This window comes from Macrobrachium nipponense, chromosome 7 (genome assembly GCF_015104395.2).
Source record: "Macrobrachium nipponense isolate FS-2020 chromosome 7, ASM1510439v2, whole genome shotgun sequence".
Taxonomy (NCBI): Eukaryota; Metazoa; Arthropoda; class Malacostraca; order Decapoda; family Palaemonidae; genus Macrobrachium; species Macrobrachium nipponense.
The window spans coordinates 15,483,843-15,505,339 of record NC_061109.1 but is presented as its reverse complement, the minus strand read 5'-3'; the positions used below and the strand labels follow the sequence as shown (position 1 = coordinate 15,505,339).

The following is a 21,497-nucleotide window of genomic DNA, read 5'->3' as shown; positions in this document are numbered from 1 at the left end:
CGCAATGACTGATAAAGTTTGCATGATGAAGACTCCTCTCGTTAGCCTAGAATAAAGTATTTATCACTATTTCGAAAAAGAGAGGTTAAAAGGAAAAGGGAAGAGAGAAGGGACCTGCCAAACCACGGCCAGCAGAAGTCACCTTCCCCGACTGGAAGACCACGACCCCAAATCCGGGCTTATCGGCTGATCTCCAGACCTTTGCACACGGCCCATAAAATATTTACCTATTGGGAAATTCACTCATATAACGACACTTGCTCGAGGTTTCTGTTGATACCTCAGTTGCCTGTCTGATGCGGCAAAGCAAAGACGCAAAGTCTCTGAAAAAGAAATAGAGAATTGAGTTCTAAAAGCCGAAGCATCAGACGAATCTCTGCGAAAAATAGGAGTTGCTCTGGTATTTTGTCATTTCCTTAGAGGTAATGGAGAACAGTATATAACAGAGAAAACGTTTCAAGTCTGTTCATCCAACACTGTCCGTGTCGCATTGAAAACGTTGCCAGAATATACTTGGCGTTACAAATACACTTTCCTTTAAATATATACTATCTAATAATTATCTAGAATTACCTTCACCGTAACAACTTTCGGTTAACAGCAACTGCACACTGACTATTATCTACCGAATGTCTCTATCTCTGTATATTATATATATATACACACACACACACACACATATATATATATATATATATATATATAGTATAATATATATATATATATATATATAATATATATATATATATATATGCATATATTTATGCATATATATATATATATATATATATATATATATATATATATACTTATATAAGACAGAGAGAGAAAAAAATGGAAGAAAGCATAACACAGCCTATGTGAGACTATTTGAACTGAAGGAGAAAGGGAAATAAGCCACTTTTGTAATCTCTCCTCGTTTAATGTATTTACCAGAAAAAAAATGGAAGACTAGATCAAACTGGAAAGACCATTATATGCACAGATGGTGGCACAAAAAGCAAGCGAAACAGTGGGCCTTAATTCCGATGGAAGAGATGGAGCTGAAGACCGAAATTCAGGGAAAGAGGAAGCGGTAACATAAGTCCAAATCTTTACCTTAAAGGAACGAAAGAAGCAGTAAGCAAGCCAAGCAATAAGAGAATGACTAATTTCCAAAAACTGAGTCAATAGGCCGAGGGGAAGAGGCAACAGGAAAGGCGGAGTGACACCTTGTGGTGGGAGGTGGAGGCTGGGACGAGCAGGAGAACATGGGACGCTGAAACGACCATTGAAATCATTTGGAGAAGGTTCAGGAGACACGTTTGAGGCGAGCGAAGTTTCTTCAATCATCAAATGCTGACAGAAATGGAAGGCAGAATGACGTGATCGTCAAAAGAGTCAAAATACGAGCTGGGAGAGGAGAGGAGGCACCAGAGCCACAGAGAAACTCAGTGGGCCGAGGCGCAATATATACATCCGATAACAGAAACGCCTCTCTTTTTTGTCATAGCGCTCACTAACTTGCACTGCGTGTTGACTTTCTCTTTGAAAGCACTTACGGTTTTCCATTAAATCGCATGAAATGAAACAGCAAATCTGATACAGAACTTTATGTGAAACCTCTGGATGTTTACAGAAGGGAATTAACCTCACTAAATATAATGAAAGTCTTGTGTGTGTGTGTATGTGAGTGTGGAGTTTATTATTTATTTTAGAATGACAATTTCGACACTTCTAATTTTCATGGCAAAAACCTGCTTCTGGACAGACAACTGAATGACTGATTATCAAAGTCGTGGTTTCTTGTGGGTGATCCACACAGCCTTATCGAATTGAATGCAGAATTTAGACCAAAGGCCAAGCACTGAGACCTATGAGGTCATTCCCCGCTGGAACGGAAATTGACAGTGAAAAGTTTGAAAGGTGTAACAGGAGGAAAACCTCGAAGTTGCATCATGAATCGATTGTTAGAAGACAGCGGAAAGTAAGATAAAAGAGAGAATATGAGAGGAGGTACAGTAAGAGGAGCGAAAGGGGTTGCAGCTATAGTAGATTAACATCAACCGTTCATTTGATGTCTAGGCCAGTCCTTTACGACGCTCCTGATTGGCTGGAAACTCTCAGTCTCTCGAGAGAGTTCACATGGGTATGATCTATATTCCACCTTTCCTGAGGTATACATCTTTCAGGAGAGGTGGAACATACATCCTACCTATGTGAACTCTCGAGAGAGACTGAGAGTTTCCAGCCCTGTGACTGGCTTATCGACAGTCAATCAGGAGCGTCGTAAGGGACTGGCCTAGACATCAGATGCACCAGTGATGTGAATCTACTTTAGGGGCCGAAGGCATGCTTTCAAGAACCTAGAATACTGCCTATAGTACACCACATGAGGTGCACTGACGGCACTACCCCCTCTACGGGGCTCACCTTTATCCTCTAAGTAAGTTCTATTGTCCAAACGCGGAAGTCCCTCAACAGCATCATGCATTCCATTTCCAAAACTCCTTGTCAGAATTCCTTCAACCACACCCGTCCTCAAACAACACTTTCCCTTGGCAATTGTGGGATTGTTCACAGCCACTGCTTTCGTTTTATCACCCAACGTTCAGCCTTAATGACTCAAACACAAGGCCGCAGGCATTCAAAAGATATTTGTTCATCAAAACTTATATACTGGATTACACCAGTCACCAACTAACAAACACAATTATTGCGTATATCATTCTGAATTTTATCATCTCAAGCTAAGCAAAATGAGGAAAACGAATCTACTTTTCACGATACTTGGAACTGCCTAATATTCTGTCAAACACCACATAATACTGTAGTTCTGAAATTACTTGCGGTTGAATTTTAAAGGTTGTTTTCTCACTGTAATCAGAGATTTTTTTTTTTTTTTTTGTTTTTTTTTTTTTTTTTTTTTGGGGGGGGGGGGCTGATTTTAACTCAAATTCTCATTCGCTTAATCTGTGCTATTAAAATAGCACACATTGCATTAACTCTAACTCCAATCACATTATATCTTGACAATAATATGATCACTTTCTCTAACAAGTAACTAAGAGTTTCTCAAAAGAAAATAATGTATACTACAACTAATTTTGGCAATTTTCTTCAATTGTTTGTCCAGTTGGAGTTGAGCATGGGAAAATATAATGTGATTTTTTAATCAACTCACCTCTCCTATGCTCCTCAAATCCTTTTTGAGATGCTGAAATCAAAACCCCTTCAAGATCAAAGCAAATACGATTAATCTACCAGCTTTCCTTGATAACATTTTCAGTATTAGAGAATAACTTATGCAAACTGAGTTGTTATAAACTCTCTCCTGAACAAGTATCCCGCAATTCCCGTTGAATAAAAATCACCTAAAGTAAAACCAGTAAATACACGAAAAGAAAAATTAAACTTTACGATTCAATATTCAAAGATAATAACAGCATTGATTTATGTTAAATTTGTTATACATGCCTTCTCTAACTCGAACACTTTTGGCTATCTAAATCAAGGAAGGTTTGTTTGTTTGTTTGTATGGTGTTTTTACGTTGCATGGAACCAGAGGTTATTCAGCAACGTGACTTCCGAACCACGTCGAGAGTGAACTTCTATCACCAGAAATACACATCTCTAACCCCTCAATGGAATCCTCGAGAATCGAACTCGCGACCACCGAAGTGGCAGGCCAAGACCAAATCGACCACGTCACTGAGGTGAGACAATACAATCAATGATTGGCTGCTGTTTCAATGGCCCTCAACCACTACCTAGCTGCAGCGAGATGTAGATGTGGTGCCAACCATCTCCTAGAATGCATGTTCTTTTCAAATCAACAAACATCTAGCGAGCTATTCAAGTAATGGAATGGCAAGGCCAGCAGAAAACTAAATGGTTAAAATTCGGTCACAGCACCATAAGAGAAGATGATTACCTGAAATATACAGTTTTATGCGTAGTTCCAAAACCTTTCGAATTTCACGGATGAAAGAAAGGAAGTGAGACAACTGCAAATTTTCAGCTCAGGTAACAATTCAGTTGTGCAGAGAGATAACTCTTAACAAATGCATGTGTGAAGAGGCGAAAGATCCTAGATAATTCACTTAACTCCCATTTACATCAAAGATACAGAAGGAATTTTCCGTCGGTAGAGCACCAGAACCTCTCAAATATAAAGCAGAAAAACAATAAACATAAGTGGAGGGCTATTCTTCATCTCTATGTAACAACAGAGTTCAAAATAAAGTCTTGCAAATAACGGAACTTACCGATCAGCTCCAGATCTGCAATTAGAATAGCTTTATTTCATTTTGCTTTGGGGGTGAACAACCACACCAATAGTTTCAGGTCACTTCCAAAGCAACACTAGTAAAGGATAAAAGTATCAGAGGCCCTGTGACGTCAACCTCTGAAGTACAACAGACAGGTCTAGGTGTACTACAAAATTTCAGTAACTGTCCTTTGCTGGTCACTTTAGTAATTCCTATGTATACAACTGAGTTGTGTCTCACCTGGGTCTTCTGAAAAAGGGAATAGTTGTGGCAAACTGGGTTTCTTAGGGAAAAATTCAGAGTTATGCTCCAAGAAGCAGTGATCCAACCATCCCCCTCGACTATTTCAATCTACTTATTTTAACCAAATATGGTTCACAACCCACTGTGGCATATAGGATGTTAATAACATATGAATATTCAATACTCATAATAATGTGTCTATTTCTCGCAAAGTCTGCAACAATTCATCCCTCCCCTTTCTTAGCAGCCTTGTTAACAAATTGCAACACTTCAAACACTTGATTACAATCACACAATTACACAGATTCAATTATAAAACGTAACACGATTAATTAGACTTTCCGTGTAGATTCATGGCACATTCAATCCTCCAGTACCTTTTTTTAATAGCTCAAAGGCTGGACTTGATATCAAAAAGACAGGAGCACTACAGTGCATCCTCAACATGGCTCTTTGAATGGCTCCAATGATACATAAGCACAAATTAAGAAAACTTGGTTGTGAGTAATGATCCCTCCATCTCTCCTAGCCACACAACTCTCGACCTCCTGACATCTCCTAAGCCAGAGCCTCAGAAGGGCAATTGTGATATAGTGAAAGTGTGACTGTATCAAAACCATTTTGATTCATCTTGTGGAGCAAATATCTTATAAGTAATGTATCCTATGCTAAACAATCAGACATGCAGGTCAGCTAACAAGAGCCTAATAATTCAACTAAGTCGAATGCAACATCAAATCATTTTGGACACATTTCTTTTTCACCATTGCCTTGCATGAGCTACTTGGAGCTAACGAGTGTCTAGATTTGAAGTACTTGCTAATGGACATAACGAAACTCCTCACAGGCACTGGGAAAAGCTGCTTCGTCAGTAGAAATGGTCAGCCCTTCCTCTTCATCAGCTAATAAGACAGATGTACAAATTCCAGAAACTTTGACTTGGTCTAGCAAGGACGAACAAGCATTATTTTTTTTATCTTGGTTTTAGAAAACGAAAAACAGTAGTAAATTCTTATTCGTTTATGTATGGCATCAGGCCTCTTCTTCTCCTCTGCCTTTTTCTATACATTTCAAGACTGCTGAGCATAAGATATAATTGACAGTCACAACAAACAAATCAATATCAAGATTACCAACGTTAGTCAAGTCAAAAAATACAATATTTAATCGGAACCTTCACATTTAATCACCTCTAACATGCACTTTGTGTTCGTTTTAATGATATTCATACCATCTTTCCTTAAAATTTAAAAGCGGCATGAATGCTGATCAAGTTCAGGCAAAAAATGAAATATCAGAAATTAGATGGAAGACCTGTACACCTTACACTGAGGTACATTCTAGTACGTGTAATACAAGAAATGGAAAAAAATGTGAGAGCAGTGAATTACAGTGATGGAGTATTTTGAAAGAGAGGAGTAACGTAAAGCACTAGAATTGTTTCATTTTATATAGAACTTGCCTTTTATAAACTGTTCAAAATTTTGGTGCATTAAATTACATGGACATCACACACAAACAATCCCACGATGGACAGCCACACCCTTGCATGTGCGCCACTGCAGCATTATGGAAAGGTAGGCTTATGAGACATTAGGAGACTCAATTTCATGTGCAACTCATTTCGAGAAAAGAGTATTTCAGAGGGAAAAAACGATCTCAATGTATACTTTGGAACATAACATGGAGTGTCAGGAAAGTTTGTCTTGTGGTCGCAAATACCTAATAATAATACCATACATTTCTTTTTATTTAAGTTCTTCACCCAAAGGTTTAATTCAATAGAAGCTATTGACACCGCAAAATATAAAATCATATAAAATTTAAATTACATTAGCAAGGAAAATAGAAACACACAGGATTAACGACAAAGTTACTATTTCTGCTAAAACTCCTACGATAACAGCAAGAAAACTCTGGAGGCATCATAAAAATCATAAAAAAAGAAAAGAAAATCAGTGAGGAAGCAGATTACATTAGCGGAGTCGAACTCCATGCCACGTAAAAGAAGCCCTCCAAAATGACAAAACCAGGTGGAGGAGGACTTTAATAATGGACGCCACCCGTTAAAGCATGAAAGCAGAAATCACAGAAGCGGTTCAGTTGTGTGAAAACTGTAACCCACCAAGAATCTGACTCACTCTCTGTTTCCACGATGTCCAATATCACTGCCGGAAAATATAGAACAAAGGAAATATGGCAGAGAAAGCTAATCGAACCTCAGTGAACCTTCAGGCAAGGGAACCCACTCCCTAGGCCTAGGGAGCTGAAACAAAAGACATGGATCCTACAGAAGCTATGGCATAGCCAAAAGTCTGAAAACAATGCGTATATGGTCACCACTTGGCTGAAGATCATTTGGTGGTTGTAGTAAATTTGTTTAGACAAAGGGCTATGCCAACACGTAGGTATCCTCAGTGGCAGCTTGCAAGCAAGCGTATATAGAATTGAAGAAATTAAGAGGACCATTGAGACCTACAGTCCTGGACCTACCTTTAATATATATATATATATATATATATATATATATATATATATATATACTAATAAAAGGAGCCCATAAAAACACCAAAATGTAGAGAGAAAAGTACTATATTTCAGAGACTGCTGTCTCTCTCTTCAGGATATACCTGAAGAGAGAGACAGCAGTCTCTGAAATATAGTACTTTTCTCTCTACATTTTTTTGGTGTTTTTATGGGCTCCTTTTATTAGATGGAATTCTGTTGTTACAGAACACTTTTACCAGTCATTATATATATATATATATATATATATATATATATATATATATATATATATATATATATATATATATATTGAGAATCCATGCCGGAAAACGGAAATACTTGCTGTGCGATACTCGCTATCCAGATGATTGGCTGAACCTGACTATCTAGGACGTAGTTTTTCCTTCCGTTGATAAAAACATAGTGGTTACAACTCGCGCATTCATACAGACTGGCCTAAATAGTATACATCATACTTATACACTGAAAAGTCTACTAACAATGCTGATAAAGAATATTTGAAGATTCATAATTTTTTTACATAATTTTTAAGCATTCTGGATATTTATGAGGAGTGGGTAGGTGGGTAGGTAGGTACGGGAGGAATCCTTCAACAACGATGAGAAAAGAATGTTTAACATCGTCTGGAAACTCCCCCTCTTGAGGGGAAGGGGAGGTGTTTGCATCTGTGCTGTGTATCTGTGTATGCACGTAAAATACATCATTATCTCCAAGCATGAACACAGTTAGTTTGCTTAAGAAACATTCACGACATTTATAACAATATATCAAAAACCTCTTTGATGTCTGATCACCATGAAAGATTTCTTTTTTCATACATTCTCCTTAAATCTATTAGTGGTTGTTTTTTTTTTACTATAAATGATGGAGAGAGAAGAGAGAGAGAGAGAGAGAGAGAGAGAGAGAGAGAGAGAGATGGCAATAAGCAGCAGACAATGGTATAATAATGCAGCCATCAGTTAACATAAGCGTCTGTAGTACCTGTCGTCAACAAATGATTTTTCCCTTGGCAGTAGTGGTGAAGAGGGCGGGGAGTTGGGTAGGGGGAGGGGGGCGGGCTGTTTATTTACGTCAAAGGAAACGAACTCGCATGCGATATCAGGCCGCTAAGGCATGCCGGGCATCGATCAGGTGATATTCAGTTTTACTTACATAGAATTCACAGAAGTGTTTAATCTCTTAGGTAAATCGGGTGATGAGCCAAATTTGAGCTCGGCCCTCGAGCGAAAGAAGAATGCAGTTGGTATCTTAACTCAAAGGTGGAAGATGTCCTGCTCCCCGTATCGTACTATAAAGTTGTAGGACAAATTTCAACTCCGTTATCGAGACGCGACGTTACAAAACTTAGATTCCACTCAGACCTCTTCTTCGTTTCCACTATTGTTCCATCCAAATGCGAATGGTCACTACAGAGGCAGCAGTCGCCGTATACCCGAAGTTGTTTCAAATTCTGATCTCAAAAGCGCGCGGAACAACCAACCAACCATTCACTCAACTTCACGACGAACCGCACCAGTCATTCCGACCCACGCGAAGGTTAGTCGCCAACTGAAGTCAGTCAGTCAGTCCGACTCCGACTCCGAAGCGCAGCGCTTGTTGTCGGGAGTGGCTTTCGATTTCTGCTGCTTCAGCCTCCCTGACTCTACTCGGAGTTCTCTTTCTTTTCCCGTTTCTGCTTTACACCGTCTGTCGCCTCTGCCTGCTTCCGTCGTGATTGCTGATCATACGTCAAATCGTCGGAAGGTGGAGAGAAGGCGCAGCGAAGAGACGTCGTCGACGCTGGCGCTTCGCAAAACAAGATTGAACATGGTTTGGCGGGGTATTGGTACGAGTCGCGGCGGGCCCTCCCTCTCTCGCCGCTGATGGTGTCTTGATGGGTACAGGTTGAAGGCGCGCTGGTTGTCAATCACAGGGCTTCGCCGATAGAAGTTCTGCCAACACGCAACAGACTGTCAGGCCGGAGGAAATTGGACAGAGATGTCGCTCGAGACAGCTTCCCAGCTACTTAAAGATCTAAGGCCAATCCACATCTGTTACAGAGGTATATGATGTCAGTTACTTATTCACAGGGGAAATACCTCTCTCTCTCTCTCACATTCACGAAGATTAATCTTCACAGAAAATAGGACACTAGTTATAGATTTTTTTTTGCATAGACATTGTTCAGTTTTCTTTTTCCCCGAGATTTATCTCATTTCCGGAAATCCAAAGAGCAGAGTCATTCCTTCATTTCTTTTTTCTTTCTTTCTTTTTTTTTTGATAGCCACCCAGCGCTTTGGTGGAATCTGGGCTGGGTCTGTTATCGCAAAAGAAAAAAAAATTGCTCCCAGTGAATGGTATGTACGCACGCACTTGTAAATGCAGCAGTTCAAATATGAAGATTGGAAATGTCATTCCTATGAAAACGGTTCCGCTTGGCACAATGGAAATATTCCCTTGGCGATCAGACTATTGCAAGAATTTAATGTCAAACTGTTACACGTGCCAACTTGTAACATTTCCCTGTTCAAAAACAATGTACCGAACATTTGAAAAAAAATATATGTATATGAAAATGTATCTGGATGCTGTAGAAACGAGTTTACATTCTAACATAAAAAAAAACGGCGCACAAAAGCATTGACGAATAAGCGATCATATATATATAGTACAGTACAGGTTGCAAAATGACGAGTAACAATAAAGTCATATATAGGACACCAAATGACAAACAACAGCTTTGCCTTTTTGCGGTAAGTAAAAACCTCGGCACTTTTCAGGTTGGAGAAAAGTATTGCATAATATTCCGATTACAAAGTCTACCTCACAAGGGATTCTGTTCTTATGATGATCAAATAAAATCATGTCTTTTGGATAGATAGCTTTTTGCCCGAGTTAATCTCTCTCTCTCTCTCTCTCTCTCTCTCTCTCTCTCTCTCTCTCTCTCTCTCTCTCTCTCTCTCTCTTGCATTAAATATCAAAATATCATTGATTTTTTTCTCTAAAAACTGTAATCATTGTTCAGTAATCAAATGTATGTATACGCACACATAATATATATATATATATATATATTATATATATATATATATATATATGTGTGTGTGTGTGTGTGTGTGTGTGTGTGTGTGTGTGTTGTGTGTGTGTGTGTGTGTGTGTTGTGTGTGTGTGGCAGAGAACTTTAGAAATAAGATGAAACGGATTAGGAGTAACTCTTAGAATATTCTCCATGAATATTGACAAAGTTCTATGACTCTTCGCAATTCCACGACTGAAAATGTAAAAGAAGAACCAGTAAATAAGATTCATTTTAAAAAATCTGCACAAATTGTCGGATACGTAGAACTTCCAGAAAGATTTTTTAAAGTAATCTAAAACAATGTTAACTTTTAAAACTGCGCAAGCAAGGAATTTAAACAACGAATCATTAAAAGTAAATGTTGAAAACCTTTAAAAGGTAAAAGATAAAAAGAACTCCAACCAACCTCTCAGACTCAGGTAAGAACACTTAAAGATTTAGAACCGACCAGGTTTTTGCGACATGGAGTTTTCTTTCACATGATACCTTTTTGGTGTGTTTTTCCTCTTGAAAATGGGATGAGTCCCTAAATGTTGGCCAATAAGCAAAAAAAATGGTCTGATTATATGTGTGTGTGTGTGTGTGTGTTACAGTGAATATGTGAAATCAGGAATTTCTCGAAATCCCTAGGGCATATGTGAAATGACCGATTCGCTTATGAACAGTTGAACCCCGAGGTCTAGTACTAAAAACGGCGAAACAGTGATTCATCTACTCTGTTCCGCCGTGTTTGGTACTTTCCTCTGGGGATACATAAGTGTTTCGTGTGTTTAATACTAGCCGTAAGTGCATTTGATATCAACCCCATGGGCTATAGTAGAATCACGTCAAGCGTGCATTTCATGTCTGGGCCAGTCCCTTACGACGGTCCTGATTGGCTGTTGATGAGCCAATCACAGGGGTGGAAACTCTCAGTTCCTCTCGAGAGTTCACATAGGCAGGATGTATGTTCCACCTCTCCTGAAAGACGTATCCCTCAGGAGAGGTGGAACATAGATCTTACCCATGTGAACTCTCGAGAGAGACTGAGCTTTTCCAGTCCTGTGATTGGCTTATCTACAGCCAGTCAGGAGCATCGTAAGGGACTGGCCTAGACATCAAATGCACGGTTGATGTGAATCTACTATAGTACTAAACACGGCAAAACACATTTGACCTCCAAGGAACTATAGTCCATTCACTTAAGGTAGATTCTTGTGCCTACGAGACGTTTGTTTGGCGGCCTCTGATTGGCTGGTACCGGGAGGTGGGCTGCTCTCTTAGTCTCATTATTTTTGTCTGCGGCTTAGAAAACTAGCAATATGTTTATATTTCTTCAATAATCTCACGCTTTGCTCATCAAGATAGATAAGTTTTGGTCATACCAAAGTATTCGATAGTGATTGTACAACTATGTCATCTTTTCCTGAAACCAATAAGATAAAACACAAAGGAATTACGAGTGAAAGTGAAGAGGAAACATTTCATTCTTTATACCTGTTTTTATTTATCATTGGATTTTTAATAATTCATGTCATCAAGATGAAATAAAACTTGTGTTTTCATACAATACAATCACCCTGAATACGCTGGTGCCTTCAGATTTTAGATGCGTGTAATATGTGAAGAGATAATTAAGAAAATGCCTTATTATGTTGCATCTGCACTTGACTCAGCCTGAAAGGAAGTCAATCTTCCTTAATTCTTTGTTGTTTATTACTTCACTGAGATTATTATTTCATATCACTCAAATAAGTCTCTGATATCTCTTTCGTTTATTCTGAAACAATCTGACTAAAGCTTAGGCTGAGTTGAAGAGTGCGAAGTCTGTTCACAGAGTTCAACTTCTTTGCTGGAATGAATTCCCCGCTTCCCGCCTAGATCTCGCCTAACGTTACCAGATGCATCCATCTGATTATTATTATTATTTTCCTTATCAGATATGTCCAGACATACTGTATGATATTGGACTGAAAATGTTCGGCAGTCATAATGGGAATTCCGTGTATTTAATTAAAGAAAATGTAATGATGTAACATGGTAAATATTGTCGAAACTGCAACCTCTTATATCGCTAATTGGTAACTCAAATCTCGCTGAGACTACCAACGCAACGGCGCCTTGCAGATCATATTCTCTCGGCAATACTGTCAACTTGAATCATTTACGGATGCAACATAATAAGACATTCTTCATTTTCTCTTCACATACTACACGCATCCAAAATCTGAAAGTACCAGCGTATTCAGGGTGATTTTATTGTATGAAAATACAAGTTTTATTTCATCTTGATCGTGTTAATGATGGAAAATCCGATGGTAAGTAAAAACAGGTATAAAGAATCAAATACTTCTCTTTCCACTTTTACTCGTTGTAATTCCTTTGTGTTTCATCTTATTGATTTCAGAAAAAGATGACTTAGTTGTACAATTAATACCGAATCCTTTCGCATGACCAAAACTTTCCTAGGTTGAGCAAAGCGTGAGATTATTGAAGAAATATAAACATATTGCTAGTTTTCCCAGCCGCAGACGAAAATAATGAGACTAAGCGAGCAGCCTACCTCCCAGTACCAGCCAATCAGAGGCCGCCAAACAAACGTCTCGTAGGCAAAAGAATCTATCTTAAGTGAATGGACTATAGTACCAAACACGGCAAAACAGTGTAGATGAATCACTGTTTCGCTGTGTTTAGTACTAGCCCTCGGGGTTCTAATGTTTCTAAACGAATTGGTTATTTCACTGATGCCCTAGGGATATCTTGTAGTACTAACTTCGCTACTTATCGGGTCTTCCCTTTGCTCGCATGCACCTCTAAACCTCTCGGCGTGGGACTATCATATACACTCTCTCTCCTCTCTCTCTCCTCTCTCTCTCTCTCTCTCTCTCTCTCTATATATATATATATATATATATATTATATATATATATATATATATATATATATATATATATATATATATATATATATATATATATATATATATATATATATATATATATATTATATATATATATATATATATATATATTTAGTATATGATATGTACGAAGGAGAAAAGACGCAGGTAAGAAGCAGTGGTATAAGTTAACTGAATGAGTAACAATAAGTTTACATCAGGAATCTGCTTCGAGTCAATATCTTTTTGATATGATTATGGATGTGTCATGTGATGATATCGTGCTATGCAGTAGTGGAATGAAAATCAAAGCAGTGTAGGCAGGCACTGGAAGACAGAGGTTAAAGATCAGTAGAAAGTAGACGGATACCTAAGGTTCATAGTTCAACAGCAGCTGCTTGACGGAGATTTGGATGTAGAAATAACACACAGAGAGCAGGTTGGATGGAAAAATTGGAGTAAGATGACAGGTGTCTCGTGTGACCGCAGAACCAACATAAAGGTTGAAGGAAGAGTGTAGTAGATATACCAATGAGACTAGCTGAAACATGGCCGGTAAAGAGAGCTCAAGAGAAGAAATTGGATGCTGTGGAGACGAAAATACTTGGGAGTGAAAAAATGGGCAGGATCAAAAAAGGCAGGAAAGATATATATATATATATATATATATATATATATATATATATATATATACATACATACATACATACATATATATATATACTTATATATGTGTGTGTGTGTGTGTAAAATTAAATAGCCTGAGTAGATTCGCTGAAGGATGTTAGATAATACGGACAGTGAAAAATGTGAAGTTGATGCGGAGAACTACTTCAAAAGTTTATATATGTAAAAGCAAGGAGCCTGGAGACAATTTTGAAGAGCTTTAAGGAAACATAGAAAATGGATGTGAAAGGACTCGATCCCACGCGACTGGAAGAATACCTGTGTTAACTGAGGAGGCTGGATGCTGTACTTGAAATCAGTTCTTTCTCCACAATAGCCAGGTTCGACGTTGATGGATCAGTTTTTAAAAACTGAAATGGTACTTGTATCCTGAAATACTTTGTATAAAGGCCCGTCAGGAAATGAATGTATAAGGACGATTTGTTTCCTTGCAATGAGTTACTTTAAATGAAACTTTTACGCATTTAATGACGTTTTACGATCCAACGTGGAAAGGAAGAGAAAGATGTTATCCAGCGCTTGGGCGAGAGATGGTATTTGAATTGCGTCCGCCCACTGCGAGGCGCCACCTCAAGAAATGCTGATATGTCGTTCGAAACTCTTGATAATTTGACGAGGCGATAAAATCAAAGGACGCAACACAAGATATTAGAACATTCTTGAATATTATGTAAAGAATGGCTGTAAGTGATGAATGGACAGACTGTACGTAAACGATTCTCTTTTTATTTGATATATACGTAACAGGGAATATGTGAAATCAGGAATTTCATGAAATCCCTAGGGAATATATAAAATGACAAATTCGCTTAGAAACATTTGAACCTCGAGGGCTAGTGCTAAACACGGTGAAACAGTGATTCACCTACTATACTCTTTCGCCGTGATTAGTACTAGCCCCTGGAGAGTCAAATGTATTTCGCCGTGTTTAGTACTAGCTCCTGGGGAGTCTGATGTATTTTTCTGTGTTTAGTACTAGCTCCTGGGGAGTCTGATGTATTTTTCTGTGTTTAGTACTAGCCCCTGGGGAGTCAAATGTATTTTGCCGTGTTTAGTACTAGCCCCTGCAGAGTCAAATGTATTTCTCCGTGATTAGTGCTAGCCCCTGGGGAGTCAAATATATTTCTCCGTGTTTAGTACTAGCTCCTGGGGAGTCAAATGTATTTTACCATGTTTAGTACTAGCCCCTGGGGAGTCAAATGTATTTCTCCGTGTTTAGTACTAGCCCGTGGCGGATCAAATGTCCTTAAGTGCATTTGATCCCCCTGGGGCTAGTATTAAACACGGCGAAACACAATTGACCCCCAGAGGACTAGTACCTAACACGGCGAAACTGTGTAGAAGACTGACTGTTTCACCGTGTTTAGTGTTAGTCCTCTGGGATCAAATGTTCCTAAACGAATTGGTTATTTCACATATGCCTTAGGGATTTCGTGAAATCCCTAGATTTCATATATTCCCTGTAACATATACGTAGATGCCCGAGAGACAGTGCCTACTAACTTGGCACAGTTTCAGTGTTGTTGAACATGCAACTATAGAAAAGGAAGAAACACTCTTGGAGTCTGAATTTCAAGATTTCAGATGATGAAAGAAACTGTCGTTAATTGTATAGTTAAGGGTCACTTAATACGTTAAAAAAAACTAAAAGATAAAGTGTCGCCATAGTGAGAATAGACCAAAATAAAATATAGAATGTCGGGCAGGTTTTCAAAGTAAACAGTCTAAAGTCCGTGACTCCTAGTCCCAACACAACCTGAAAAGATAACGAGAGACGACGATTAAACTGGAAACTGCGAATTTGTAATTCGGGAAAACGACCTCCCAGGTTTCTTGACCGTCTAGAAAAATTTATTTTGATTTAAATTCTCTTCATTTCATTGATTATAATTTACCAGAACAAGAAAACAAAGCTCTAAAATACTTTCCATGTTGACTTATAGAGAAAACACATAAAGCCTGTGAGTAAGCCTCGAAAATAACAGCAAGGCAACAGGAATTATTGCCCACAAAGACCAAGAAACCGTCCTTAGGGAATCACAAATGAGCCAAGTAAACAAGCAATTTGACAATAAAGGCCGTAATCCTGCAGATATATCAAACTGCTGACAAACTGGCTCTACATTCAGGTACCAACGACAAACCTAAATGTAACTGAACAACTCCTGCTCTTTAAGCTCAGACTAGAAATCAGTAAAGAAACGAACTAAATAAAGTGTAGAGTAGTATGTAAACCAGAGCTTGCAGACGGAACATTGCTAAACACGTAAGGTTCACTGGCATGAAATGAAACAAGGCGTGATCCGACCCCCAGCTTACTTGGGACACGTGTAAGATTTCCCCCTCAAGCATAAGTTGTAAACATTATATCCCTAACTTTTAACGTAAATTAAAACGTACTAAAATCTACAGTCAAATAGAGCCTTATTTAACCAACAAAAATTTAAATAAATACGTTATATTTTATTAGAAATCATTTTTCTTTACTGTTTAACATTCACATTATATATTTTTTACATGTTCATACTAATAAATAAATTATATATATCCTATTCTAAAATTCCTGTATCTTTAACTCAACGCATAATGTCTTTTTCAGACCATTTTATGCTCCTCCGTAGACCTTTCTTAACCCGCCCCCCCCCCCCAACAAGGACAACAAAATCAACAACGAAGTAGTTTGTAGGCTTACTCCCTGAGTAAGTGATAAGCCACGAGACGTGTCACAATCTCTTCCTCAGAGAGTAGAATGAATGAATGACTATTGCGGCACAATTTAGAAGTTACCTTCGCATTTTTATGCTCAGAGAAGGTTTCATCATGTGTTAATCACTAGTGATGAGCTGCGTAGGGGAGTAGTGCCATCAGTGGACCTCATGCGGTGCACTGTAGGCATTACTTAAGGTTCTTAGCAGCGTGTCTTCGTCCCCTAGCTGCAACCACTTTCGTTCATTTTACTGTACCTCCTTTCATATTCTCTTTCTTCATCTGACTTTCCACCCTCTCCTAACACTTGATTCATAGTGCGACTGCTTTGAGGTTTTCCTCCTGTTACACATTTCAAACCTTTTACTGTCAATTTCTATTTCAGCGCTGAATGACCCCATAGGTCCCAGTGCTTGGCCTTTGGCCTAAATTCTATATTTAACTCAACTCAACTAGTGATGAGAACGAGGTCTCATTTATATGAAGTCCTTCCTATGTTGTCTTTTGTAAACTGTTCCCTGAGGCAGAAGGTAAGTTTCAGGTGCCTAATGCGAAATCCTAAGCCAGTCGCATCTATAGTAGATTCACATCACCGGTGCATCTGATGTCTAGGCCAGTCCCTGACGATGCTCCTGATTGACTGCTGATAAGCCAATCACGGGGCTGGAATCTCTCAGTCTCTCTCAAGAGTTCACTTAGGCAGGATGTATGTTCAACCTCTCCTGAAGGATTCGTCTTTCAAAGGCATCCCTCAGGAGAGGTGGAACATGCATCCTGCCTATATGAACTCTCGAGAGAGACTTAGAGTTTCCAGCCCTGTTATTGGCTTATCAACAGCCAATCAGGAGCGTCGTAAGGGACTGCCCTAGACATCAAATGCACGGGTGATGTGAATCTACTATAGGTAGGACGTACACATTTTCTTCTATTTCTGCAATAATATTTTGGATGTTTTAAAGGTTTTTATCTTCATAGGAAAGGACTAATTATTCGCAATTTTGTGCGAGATATAATCGCTGATGACTTACTTATCTTGTGATTAATCAACTAAGGACTGACTTCGTCCATAATCACATGAATATTTTGAAAGGTAAGTTTCAAAAGTAAGTAGGTATCAGGTATAATACGTATGAAACTCTAATTAAGAATGACTGCGGTTTTTTATAGGTAAAAGTAAAGAAAACTACTTTAGAATAGCCATTTGTTTTAATAACGACAGTTAGCAAGCACGTTGTACATTGTAGGCTAAGTTACTGAAAGCAGTGTATTTGTACTTTTTCAATAAAGAGTAATAACATTCAGACCATTCTAACATGGAGAGAGCTTAGGAATATGACGTGTTAACGCTTACGTTTAATTTCTGAGAAATCAGGTTTTTTATTAGGACTCGTCGACTGGAAATGCATTTGTGTTTTCGTTCTGCCTGAGGCACAAATCCAGACGGGAAACTCCTCCCGCGTCTCTCGGAAGCTTCGGAAAGTGCGACTTTTACCTGGAGAATCCCGAGGGAAATTATCTGTCCTGGAGGACTTGAGAAAATGGATACTTTCAAACTCTTTCCACCCAGAACCCAATACCGATGGTGACCCACGAACAAAATGTATTCAAGTTTAAAAATAAGTAAATGGAAGAGACAAAATATCTTGACACAGGTTAAACTCTCCAGCAGCTACTGCAGTCATCGCATTCAGACATCCTACAGACGCTATACAAAATGCAGTGATGTTATGGCGTATTTTGGCATATTTCAAACATTCCTGCATTGTCTGGGCTTTCCGACCTTTCCTGAAGCCTCTCCTAAAGCTCCTAAGATTGAACAGTTGTTCGAAATATGGGGTGAAGGCTAATTATGTCACTCTTATTTTGTCATAGTATAGAGAATCAAGTTTAACATCCATTTTCGGCCGTTATAATTAACTTAGTTATTCACTTCCTGAGAGGCTCTGCACTTTTACCTGATTTTCAGCTTCCTGGTAGTACATACATTTCAAGCCACCCCAGACTAAGTCGGCCTTTCATGAAAAATTTTCTAAAAATATACCTGAAATGTTTTTTCGTAATCTCGGCAGATTATATTATTTTTCTTAACTAGCGTTTTACCAGTTTGTAGATGCCTTGTAATATTGTTCAAGTTGCAGAGCGCCGTGCAAGTGCTGTCTTGAACGCTAACTGGGTAATCTCCATGGCTCCATTTCTCTCTACACTTCCTAAAGAGTCCTTCAAGAAACCTCTAGCCTAGAAATTTGCAACTTGAGTCTAACTAGTTACACCTAAGACAACATTGCCGATGGATTTGCGTCGAAGTTTTCTCAAAATAACTTTAGTGCCTTTCATTCAGTCAACCATAATGGTTTTGTATTTGAATTTGGCAATTAGGTGGCATGGGCTATATGAATCTAACTCCTTTTGTTTTCCCTTTTTTTTCTTTTTTCTTTTTTTTTTTAGCAAATAGTAGCAGGAAGCTGCTCTCATCAAGCCAAGACTTTCAGGTAATCTGGGTTTTGTGTTGCTTTTGGTCTAAGCTGGACTCACCACTACATCTAGACGTTTTTATTATGCCAAGCCATAGTTGGCAGGCACAGTATATTTTGTAGAATCATGTAATTCTCTATTGTAGTAAGCACTGAATGTCGGACCTGACAGAATTTAGGTAAACTCGGGGAACCCTTTGGGTCTTAGATGCTACATTCATATGAACACCACTGAGGACAAGGAATCTGCCAGAAGCTGGCTGCATAGGATATCATAAACTATGCAAGTTTTCTTGCTCTACATTCAAGTTTTGATGTTACTGACACTATGTTTCGCAAACTCAGAATAGCTCAGGTCCTAAGTAATAATTCTCATGTGGGAAATTACTACCTAGGTCATGTAAGACATCCGGGAAATATTAGATAACTATACCTATCACTCTCGTTCGGTGTTGGGAGAAAGGTGAAGCGAAGAGTTGCAGATGTGCAATAACAGAATCAATTTTGTTAGGAGTGTTCTTTGAACAAAGAACAGTAGAGAAGTCATAAGATTCGAGAGGACCTCAGCAGGATACTGAGAAAACAAGAGGCAAAAAAAAAAAAAAAAGTGGGAGCGGGGGAGAGTTTGACCATTTTAATCAAAAGGGAGATTTTTGGTCATCGCGATGACTGTGATGGGGAGGTTTTGATCTGCAGGACGAGAAATGTTTTCTTAGAGGATTCTTCAGTATCTCGTTAAAGGGAAGACCGTTTTCCTTCAGTGAACGAGTACTTTCATTCCATACAGATTTTTAAATATGAAGAGCCGAAGGATAAGAGGCAAGACTAGCGTGTGAATGATAAGAAGCGTTAGACTGATGAAAAAAGAAGATTCGTTTACCTCTGAAACCAAAGTTGTGGTATACCTCACTGACATAAAGCGTCAAAGGTACAGCGTTTGGGGCATCAAAAAGGCCTTTTCTAAAACTTCACAAGAAGACGCGCACCGTCTGTCAACTGCCGTAGAACGCACAAAGTATCACATCATGCAATGTATGGAAAAAATAGCCAAGGGGGTGTTGGGGGGCGGGTGTTAAATGACGATGTTACAGAGGATCCAAAATGAAAGGTCTCATATGATTTTTAAGAGTTTTGGCCCAGTTCTGTTGTCAGTTATTCAATATTACAAAGTTTGTTGTGTCCTACAAATTCTATTCATTCCTTAAATATTTTGACCATATTATGTGAGATGTTGTCCTTATACCAAAACTGATCAGAGCATAGTTTTAAACAAGAGCACACCGCTGACTGATCACCCATTTGGCGTTAATGAAGTAAGTCTGGCACTTGTGAGGACAAACGACTTTTCCTTTATATTTTCCCCGCGTTGTCTGGTATTCTGCGATTCATCGTGAAAGCAGAGAGAGAGAAGATCAATCCTATGAACACTTCACGCACTTGATAACTGTGCCTTATCTTTCATGATCATTTTCATTTATCTTCTTTACTTAAGAGCTGCTTCGGATCAATGGGATTAACTCCTGTTTATGAAAGAAGTTCTAACAATATCATTGGCCTTTGTTCTCTCCGGCGGTGCTTTTCCCAGAATGAATCGAATTTGCTTACATCTTGTTTGCTTAACCTTTGCTGCCTTTGTGACGGCTGTAAAAAGGCAATACATTTAACTATGAACATGAGGAAATGAACAATAGCTTTCCTCCGCCCTGATTCCGTTGTTACGTTTCCCAAAACTAAGTCGTGTCAACAAACACGCCTTCTCGCAGCAGACAAACAATCAGCTAACACTCCAAAGTTCTTTTCATACTGTACATTTTTACAGAAACCTCTGACAAAGGGAGAAGGAGGCTGGATCTTTATCATATGTGATGTGAGATCTGTCTTGATTCCTTCTCATTGTTGTCGTTGATGTTTCCTCTGTGGCAGCGTTTTGGTTTCCAGATTTGTTCCTTGGTCGTATTTCGAGGAACTTCGACCATTCACTTACTCGTTCATTTTTCTCGAATGCTGAGTCTTCCTTGGACTGGGCAAGAAGAGGCTAATGAATATCACCATGTGGGATGTCAGTGGTTGTCTCTTCTGCAAAGAATTAGCTCTCATTCCTTCATTAAGGTTTTTAGATTTTGCCAAAATGAGTTCTGTCAGAAACTGTGGATGAAGGTTACGCCAGAACTTTGGATTTTATGATAGGACCGGACTTTTGCGTACTCTTTGCAGTACTTGGATTCTCACAAGTTACAAAATACCCTTTTGGTAAATAACTTTGCATACAGTATATAGTTTATGCAATCATATTGCAAGATTATCCTTTGCTGCCTGCCTGTCATTAGTTTTCATCGGATCAGTATAAATTGTCAACATGATGTCATGAAGTCCAAATGAAACTTTCTAATATCGTAGTATAAGTTCTCTCATCGAATTGGACAATGTCGCCTACCCCGATCTAGATAGCAATTTAGCGATTCGTTGTGGAATTGGGTTTTTCATCTTTTTAGTTATTTTATACTGCCCTGGAGTGTCACAATATTATGGACGATTACAGTGACTTGGTTATCTTTGCCTTTTACGCTAACTTTATGAACTTCCCGGAAACAATGAAAAGATATGAGTTTACACTGCTGATCCACCAGATTCGAAAAATATTCGGAAACCAAATGAGGATCGTAACCAGATAACAA

General features: G+C 38.7%; 2 protein-coding genes across 2 annotated transcripts in view; both read right to left on the bottom strand.

The window, feature by feature from the left end:
* Nucleotides 1–9,020, bottom strand: part of LOC135217321 (uncharacterized) — a 62,481-nt gene extending 53,461 nt beyond the window's left edge. Inside the window, exon 1 of the mRNA XM_064253111.1 lies at nucleotides 8,175–9,020. Within this exon, the coding sequence (XP_064109181.1) occupies nucleotides 8,175–8,176 (2 nt within the window). The 5' untranslated portion in view covers nucleotides 8,177–9,020. The remainder of the gene's footprint in view (nucleotides 1–8,174) is intronic.
* LOC135217320 (mucin-5AC-like) overlaps nucleotides 1–21,497 on the bottom strand; it is a 452,543-nt gene that overhangs the window by 246,326 nt on the left and 184,720 nt on the right.